This window comes from Cherax quadricarinatus, chromosome 8 (assembly GCF_038502225.1).
Source record: "Cherax quadricarinatus isolate ZL_2023a chromosome 8, ASM3850222v1, whole genome shotgun sequence".
NCBI lineage: Eukaryota > Metazoa > Arthropoda > Malacostraca > Decapoda > Parastacidae > Cherax > Cherax quadricarinatus.
The window spans coordinates 24,273,195-24,283,194 of NC_091299.1; the positions used below are offsets into that span (position 1 = coordinate 24,273,195).

At 45.5% G+C, this 10,000-nt stretch overlaps 1 protein-coding gene across 3 annotated transcripts in view; it reads left to right on the top strand.

Moving 5' to 3' along the window:
- The window catches only part of Reck (Reversion-inducing-cysteine-rich protein with kazal motifs), a 230,510-nt gene that overhangs the window by 198,149 nt on the left and 22,361 nt on the right, over nucleotides 1-10,000 (top strand). For all 3 annotated transcript variants that reach the window (XM_070082959.1, XM_070082961.1, XM_070082962.1), the window contains 2 exons: nucleotides 8,829-8,948; nucleotides 9,637-9,769. In XM_070082959.1, coding sequence (XP_069939060.1) covers nucleotides 8,829-8,948; nucleotides 9,637-9,769 — 253 coding nt within the window. The remainder of the gene's footprint in view (nucleotides 1-8,828; nucleotides 8,949-9,636; nucleotides 9,770-10,000) is intronic.

The following is a 10,000-nucleotide window of genomic DNA, read 5'->3' on the forward strand; positions in this document are numbered from 1 at the left end:
CAAGTGGCGGGGCACACAACACTTACAAGTGGCAGGGCACACAACATTTACAAGTGGCAGGGCACACAACACTTACAAGTGGCGGGGCACACAACACTTACAAGTGGCAGGGCACACAACACTTACAAGTGGAAGGGCACACAACACTTACAAGTGGCGGGGCACACAACACTTACAAGTGGCGGGGCACACAGCACTTACAAGTGGCGGGGCACACATAACACTTACAAGTGGCAGGGCACAAAACACTTGCAAGTGGCTTGGCACACACACTTACAAGTGGCGGGGCACGCAACACTTACAAGTGGCGGGGCACACATAAAACTTACAAGTGGCTGGGCTCACAACATTTACAAGTGGCAGGGCACACACAACACTTACAAGTGGCGGGGCACACAACACTTTCAAGTGGCGTGGCACACACAACACTTACAAGTGGCGGTGCACACAACACTTACAAGTGGCGGGGCACGCAACACTTACAAGTGGCGGGGCACACAACACTTACAAGTGGCGGGGCACACAACTCTTACAAGTGGCGGATCACACAACACTTACAAGTGGCAAGGCACACAACACTTACAAGTGGCGGGGCACACAATACTTACAAGTGGCACGGCACACACAACATTTACAAGTGTCAGGGCACACAACGCTTACAAGTGGCGGGGCACACATAACACTTACAAGTGGCGGGGCACACAACACTTACAAGTTGCGGGACACACACAACACTTACATGTGGCAGGGCACACAACACTTACAAGTGACAGGGCACACAACACTTACAAGTGGCAGGGCACACAACACTTACAAGTGGCAGGGCACACACAACACTTACAAGTGGCAGGGCACACACAACACTTATAAGTGGCAGGGCACAAAACACTTACAAGTGGCGGGGCACACACAACACTTACAAGTGGCGGGGCACACAACACTTACAAGTGGAGGGGCACACTTATCACTTACAAGTGGCTGGGCACACAACACTTACAAGTGGCAGGGCACTCAACACTTACAAGTGGCGGGGCACACAACACTTACAAGTGGCGAGACACACACAGCACTTACAAGTGGAAGGGCACAAAACACTTACAAGTGACGGAGCACTCAAAACACTTACAAGTGGCGGGGCACAACACTTACAAGTGGCGGGGCACACACAACACTTACAAGTGGCGGGGCACACAACACTTACAAGTGGCGGGGCACACACAACACTTACAAGTGGCGGGGCACACAACACTTACAAGTGGCGGGGCACACAACACTTACAAGTGGCGGGGCACACAACTCTTACAAGTGGCGGGGCACACAACACTTACAAGTGGAGGGGCACAACACTTACAAGTGGCGGGGCACACAACACTTACAAGTGACGGGGCACTCAACACTTACAAGTGGCGGGGCAAACAACACTTACAAGTGGAGGGGCGCACAACACTTACAAGTGGCGGGGCACTCAACACTTACAAGTGGCGGGGTACAACACTTACAAGTGGAGGGGCACAACTCTTACAAGTGGCGGGGCACAACACTTACAAGTGGTGGGGCACACAACACTTACAAGTGGCTGGGCACACAACACTTACAACTGGCGGGGAACAACACTTACAAGTGGAGGGGCACAACACTTACAAGTGGCGGGGCACAACACTTACAAGTGGCGGGGCACAACACTTACAAGTGGCGGGGCACACAACACTTACAACTGGCGGGGCACACAACACTTACAAGTGGCGGGGCACTACACTTGCAAGTGGTGAGGCACACAACACTTACAAATGGCGGGGCACACAACACTTACAAGTGGCGGGGCACACAACACTTACAAGTGGCGGGGCACTACACTTGCAAGTGGTGAGGCACACAACACTTACAAGTGGCGGGGCACACAACACTTACAAGTGGCGGGGCACACAACACTTACAAGTGGCGGGGCACACAACACTTACAAGTGGTGGGGCACACAACACTTACAAGTGGCGGGGCACACAACACTTACAAGTGGCAGGGCACCTACAACACTTACAAGTGACAGGGCACACAGAACACTTACAAGTGGCAGGGCATACACAACACTTACAAGTGGCGGGGCACACACAACACTTACAAGTGGCAGGGCACACACAACGCTTACAAGTGGTGGGGCACACACAACACTTACAAGTGGCAGTGCACACACAACACTTACAAGTGGCAGGGCACACACAACACTTTCAAGTGGCAGTGCACACACAACACTTACAAGTGACAGGGCACACACAACACTTACAAGTGGCGGGGCACACACAACACTTACAAGTGGCAGGGCACACACAACACTTACAAGTGGCAGGGCACACACAACACTTACAAGTGGCAGGGCACACACAACACTTACAAGTGGCAGGGCACACACAACACTTACAAGTGGCAGGGCACACACAACACTTACAAGTGGTGGAGCACACACAACTCTTACAAGTGGTGGGGCACACACAACACTTACAAGTGGCAGGGCACACACAACACTTACAAGTGGTGGAGCACACACAACTCTTACAAGTGGTGGGGCACACACAACACTTACAAGTGGCGGGGCACACAACAAGGATTAATCATTTATCACTTATGTTCTTACAACAAAATCTTTCTGTGACTGATACAACAAAAATTGCTGGCTAAAATAATGGTACACAAGTCTGCGAAAAGATCAGGGAATGAGACACTGCTGGCATACGAAAAAAAAAAGGTACACATAGAAATAAATGGATAATTTAGTATCCTGTGGTGAATATCACTGCAGGAACTATAATAATGACAAATACTGGAGAATACAATGCTGAAAGATTACAAGATAAAAAAAAATTATTTACTTACTTCACACGAAGTGAATGACTGGGGTAAAGAACAAAATACTGCACACAAATAAAGAATAAACTTGTGCACTACAAAATAATACTTACTACAAGCAGAGAGTAGCATAAAAAAACACAGATAAAAAATATAAAAGTGAAACACGAAAGATAAGCGATAACACTGAAAAATAATGTAAAAATACTGAGTCAAAGAAACACTGAGTCTACACTGAAAACACAAGACTTAGAGTACACAAGAAATTCACTGTATGTCTTTCACACACGCAAATGTCTTTAAATGCAAGGCAAACGTCTCTAAACGGAAAATTATCACTGAAGTCTGGAAGTGGTAGACGGCGGTGACGGGTGATGAGGGGAAGACGTGGTCCTGTGGGCGAGTGATGATTCCTCCTACACTCACACTGTTGTGGTGAAGAAATGGGCTTTCTAGGTGAACTCACATAACTTGCTTTATCGTTGGCGCACAGCTACAATGTCTTGACCAATTATGTGAGCCAAAACAGTGCTAAGACCTGGTTCAAGGGTGGAATAACCCACAGGTAGATGAGGTAGGGAGTGGGTGGCGGGTGGGTGTGGTAACCCGGCCCATTGGCGCCCACTGCCACTCACTACTCACAAGAAACACCCAGGTGGTTTAACTAAGCCACAATATGCCACAGGGAAGGTGAAGACCACTCTTACCAGCATCCAACTGGGAGCACAAAGCGATATAGGAGACAATACTTCAGAGGAACTTGCGTGGCTTACTTCTCTCTCTCAGCTGGGTTAGGAAGCTGGGTTGGCTGACTGGCTTAATCAACGAGAATGGCTGACTGGAAGACGTGTAACGATTCACACAGCCTGAAGGAGCAGGTGGATGAAAGGAGACAGGCTGGATGATAGGCTGAGGCAGGCTGACTGGCACTCACTCCCACACTCTGGCTTACTGGCTGGCTTAATTGCAAAATCCGGGTCAACCCCTCGGAGATTGAAGCAATTAGCACACGAACTAAGCCAGGAAGCTTGAAAGATGGCTGCAACTGATTTTCAGGCTGGAGCGACCGGTTGAGACTGGCAGACGTGACCTCTGACCTGCAGCACCCCACAAACAATCTTCTAACGTCTGAAATACCCGTATCCACGCCCACAAGCTGCCACCAATTTGTCATGTGTGGGGGGTTCGATTACATGGATTGGGTAAAGGAAAGTCACATAGACAATAATGGACTATAATTATAATGGAATATATGGGAAGCACCAGGCCCGCCCTGCCTCTCTGCTCTCTATCTTAAAACTGACTCACCAGTGAAGCCTAGGGGTGAGCTGTGTTCAAAAACATGCTATAGTCAGCAGCAACATGAATAACAGTCAGTGATTCATGCAGACGGTTGGTAGTGAGTCATACTACTGGTAACTGGTTACTGGTAACTGATACTACTGATATATATATATATATATATATATATATATATATATATATATATATATATATATATATATATATATATATATATATATATATATATATATATATATAAAGATCACAGTAAACAGGTGATATCACAATGTGCAGAACTGTCAGCATAGTTGCTGATCCCTGTGCTGTATAGCATATCAGTATCATCCATGTGCTTTAGATAGGAGATCCCTAGGCCTGTGACTGTTTGTGTGACATCATGGGATGCGCATGTTTACGTTCGTACCTCTGCCACCCTCTCAGTCGACACTTAGACATTGTTACAAAAAACGCCATTCTAAAAGCTTAGAGATCTCCAGTGAATACTAGAAAGGACTACCCTTCTAGCATCCAGCCTGTTACTGGGTTTTCGTAACAAGTAGTCAGTATCCTTGTCCAATTATCCATTAAAATTCAGTATTATTCAATAGTGCTTCAGGATTACAACTGGTAGGCTACTAACTAGAGAAATTAAAATTTAATAAATTTATTAAGTCTAGAGGTATATTATCAAATTAAATTAAATTAAATTAATCACAGTAATCAAAATAAAATCAATCTCTCGAGTTCAATATTATTGTGCTGAAAGCACATATCACATTTATAATTCTTAAGTACCGTCTGGTACATTAACATTTAATAAGATATTACAAATATGTACAAGTAAGTTTGTGTATGCGTATAAGTGCTCTAAGTAGTTCTCTGTCTCACGACTCGACTGGACTTAAACAAGTGACTGACAAAGTCCTCAAATAAACTAACTTCTTGACCGACTGGCAACCAGAACAGTCTGCTTGAACAACAAAAAGAATGCTAAGCCCAATAGCCATACAACAAGCGACTGCGACACAGAATCAGGAACAAGGAGATAATATAACGACACTAAGCAGGGACCATCAGCAGATCCTCCACAAAAGTTACAAAACTCCCATAATACTGAATCTAAGTTCAGCATAAGAAAATACCCGACTGTGACAATACACAGAGACCAGTACAAATTAAGTGAGAAGTTACAGCTCAGGACCTGAGATGCTCAGAGTGTCTATGCGACACACAACCTCAGTACAACGTCGAAAATCACTAAGTCTATACAAGGTTCTGTGAACAGAGTTCTACAGAACTAACAAGAACAATGAGACAGACAATCTGTCCAACCACCAAGTGAGTCTAGAGCAGACTGAGTACTTCACGTGAGGTGAGGACACCCCCCCTCTCGATCACGTGATAGCTCCGTGGGCAGCAGTCGCCCATCAAGAAGCAGAAGCCGGCAGTATAACGAGCAACAAGCGATAATTACAGTAGTTTGACAATCAAGACTTGAACTGAGCACATAATATGTTACATCCTAACAACATAAGTCAAATAACAATATAAAGCAATACATTTATGATTTAGCTATTATCGCAAATATAAGCAATATAAAATTATATGAAAAGGTAATATACATTATATATATATACATAATAATCATTGTAACCCATTCAGGGGTTGCAACAGACATCCAGGCGAGAACACGGCAAGGCTGGGCTCCATCTCCCTTTACCAGAGTCTGACAATATATTGTTACCATCCAACAAGTGTGTCTACCTTCAACCCTCGATATCTCCATTTAAGAACCCCTATGATAAATGGTGGCAATGGAGGGCCTGTAATTCTGATGATTACAGCGATTTCTGGAGATAAATTTCGACCGAGCCGGCTGCCATCTTGTGAGTAGGCCTGCCGAGCAGGATATGCTCGACCTACCCCAGCCAGCTACCTCAAGCCAGCTACTCTCTCAAGCTTCTACCAGCCACTACATTATTCACTGGTCAGTCTCTTTGTATTAGTGTTTATCTGCTTATTTGCATCACTCCTGAGGGGTTGACCCGAGTTTGCAAAATAAGCCAGCTTCCAGTCTGTGGTGGGGAGTCAGAACAACCGAGTCCAGTCCAGCCTAGTCTACTCCATCCAGTCTTTTGCCTGCCAAGCCAGCTTCCACCCCTGCTGTGCTCATCGTGAGAAGTTATCAAGCTATTCTGTGTGAAGGGTTAAGATAAGCCAGCTAGCAACTAACCCAGGTTTCTTCCCCCAGTACTCAAGCAAGCCACGTGAGTACAGTCTTCATCGCTTGTGATTCAAGCTCCAAGCCATTCTGAGTGCTCTTTTTCATCCTCATGGTGTTGTGGTATTTCGTGGGTGTATTTTAAGCCAGCCGGCTTAGAATTATCTTCTCAGCAGTGTGGGTGTCCTCAGTGAGGCTTACGCCATTCATCCCATAGGCCCACGACCATGTGTGTCTCACCACCCCCGGTCTTAGCCCTGTTTGCCCACTAAAATGCACCCACCCACTCACCACGCAGCCTCAGACGCCTCATTTACCCACTAACCCAACCACTCCCACTGTGTTTGGTACTCACCCAACCTCTACCAGTGTTTTGGCGCACTACTAGGGGTTATAGCACCATATTTTATGGACCAAATAGGGGGTCAAGAGCTAGAGTGTGTTTTGTGCCAACCACTGAAAGCCTCATGTGTGAGTCTATCGTCGATTTAAGTGCAGAATTGGGTTTAAATGTACATAGTCTGTATAACTAGATGTCCGAGATGAAGTAAATTGTCAACTGTTTGTTATTAACTGATCCCTGTGTTGTATAGCATATCAGTATCATCCATGTGCTTTAGATAGGAGATCCCTAGGCCTGTGACTGTTTGTGTGACATCACGGGATGCGCATGTGTACGTTCGTACCTCTGCCACCCTCTCAGTCGACACTTAGACATCCAGGCGAGAACACGGCAAAGACTGGGCTCCATCTCCCTTTACCAGAGTCTGACAATATATCGTTACCATCCAACAAGTGTGTCTACCTTCAACCCTCGATATCTCCATTTAAGAACCCCTACGATAGAACAACCACTGTGAAAGAGCAGTGAAATCCCAAGCGCTGTCATGGTTTCTCACAACATGAAGAGTGAACAAGACGCGTCACTGACACATGTTGCCACCTCAGAGAAAACGACTCTATAACTATTGTATATATTGCTGTTTCATACAGTATTATATTACTGATGTTTTCGTTAATAGCTAAAATGAAAATTTCATGCTTTATATTTTATTATTTGACTTGCATATATAGCTTATGTATGCAGGACTCACGAAATCGTAATGACACGATTGCAAACAAACCATACCCCGACCGGGATTGAACCCGTGTCATTACGATTTCGTGAGTCATGTTGACGGCAGTGAAGGGACTTGAGCTAGAGTTCGTCACGGCCACGCTAGCTGGAGATTCGTCTGTAAAAACTTGCATTTGTGGTCACAGTGGTGCCTGTGCTAACCTTCCTATGGTGTAGAAATATACCTAGTTGGACGAATCTTATTGTGGCTAGCTGGTCTAGTGGCTAACGCAACGGGCTGGAGTTTTGAGACTCTATGACCGCGGGTTCAATCCCGGCCGGGGTATGGTTTATGTATGCAGGTATGATATGACAACTACACCTCTCTTTGTTCTTGTTGATGGAGAGTTTTGACTGGCTGCAAGCTCTACGAACTACCTGCCCGCTTGTTGCACACTTCATGGCAGGTTCATGCTGGTGCCTGTAAGCTGACACTGGAGCTACAGGCCCTGCCTCATTTTCTCTCTCTCTTGCTGTTTCTGGTGGTGGTAACAACACCATCTCTTCTCTGCGAGAACGCTGTTCTCCTCAGCTTATGTTATTTAGACTGTTTGTAGTAGAGTATCCCTGTTGGTGAGCCGAGACATACACCTCATAACTCTGTGCGACTCTGTTGCCAGAGCATTACTTAGACTTAGTGTGTCGTGAGACACTCTATATCTCTGGTCCAGCGTTCAACTCTTGACTTATATTGTTTTGACATCTACACACTGTTGTAGTCGGGAAATATAAAATACTGAACTCAGTTTCAGTAATAAGGAAGTTTAGCCTCCTCAGGGAGGATTTGCTGATGGTCCCCCAATTAGGGGTCGTTTTGGTCTACTTGATTCCTTGCCTGACACTGTGCTGTTCACTGCTGCTTCCAGCATTACTGTTGTTTGGTGAATGGGTCGTTATATGTTTAAGCAAGTTGTTTGATTACGTTTAAGGTCCACAAGTTAACTGATCTAGGGACTTGTTGTTGACAGTCACACCTATATTACTCACAACAACGTACCAGATGGTATATATTCATGAGAATATTATAGTGTGCTGTATCATATCAAATGTGCCCATAACACCATATGATTATATGTGCAGAATAAGTATGATATATAAGTATACTAAGTTATACTCTGACAATTGTGTAGGAACTTATCTCCTTAATCAAGTTACATTAACTGTAATTATTACCACCTAGACACCTTTGTTATTCAAGTTCTTAACTTTTACTTATTTGTTTGTATTCGTTCAGTTGCAGTCCAAAAGCACTATTGAGAAGGCACATAACTTCACGGGATAACTGGACTAGAGTCCACTCTGACAAGCTAGATGCTAGATGCTAGAGGGAGATCAGTAAGTTGACCTAGTATTCACTCCCTCCCCCAGAGCACGGGACGGAGGTGATGGTGGGCTGCAGTGTGTGTGTGTGTCAGGCTGGTGAACTCAACTGTCTACCTCGACTCTCCTGTCCGCAACACCTGCTGCAACCTCTCCCTCACAACACAGGTATGTGGTGCAACACAACACCTGCTGCAACCTCTCCCTCACAACACAGGTATGTGACGCAACACAACACCTGCTGCAACCTCTCCCTCACAACACAGGTATGTGACGCAACACAACACCTGCTGCAACCTCTCCCTCACAACACAGGTATGTGACGCAACACAACACCTGCTGCAACCGGTACTTTAAAACCTAAAATACTGACTAATGTAAACTACCAGTGTATATATAAACTGAGATACACACCTCTCAGTGTATATACACTGAGATACACTCCTCTCAGTGTATATACACTGAGAAACATACAGCATACTCATGAACGTATACATACAGTGTTGCTCTCAGTGTATTAGTCTCCATAGAATTTATGTATATGATAGTTACAGTTTATTTCACTGTAGTCTGTTAGTCACCAGTCACTGTTATTAGTCACCAGTCACTGTTGCTAGTCACCAATCACTGTTGCTAGTCACCAGTCACTGTTGTTAGTCAATGGTCATTGTTAGTCACCAGTTACTGTTGCTAGTAACCGGTTACTGTTGTTAGTCACCAGTCACTGATAGTCATCAGTCACTGTTGTTAGTCACCAGTCACTGTTGCTAGTCACCAGTCATTATTGTTAGTCACCATCAGTCACTATTGTTAGTCACAGTCACTGTTGTTAGTCACCAGTCACTCTCCCTGACAGGTCTGGGCGCGGGCGTGGTGTCCGGGTCACTACAGGTGGGCGTGGTGGGTCACCTGCCATGTGGGTGCCACGACCACTGGGTGCCAGTGTGTGCTAACAATGGTCGCACCTTCCCCTCGGAGTGCCTTGCTAGGTGAGTGTCTTGCTAGGTGAGTGTCTTGCTAGGTGAGTGCCGTGCTAGGCGTGTGCCTTGCTAGGTGAGTGTGTTGTTAGGTGAGTGTGTTACTAGATGTTGGTAGGTGTCTTGCTAAGTGAGTGTGTTGGTAGGTGAGTGTTTTACTAGGTGAGTTTCTAGGTATCTTTCTAGGTGAGTACCTTGCTAGGTGAGTGTTACTAGGTGAGTGCCATGCTAGTTGAGTGTATT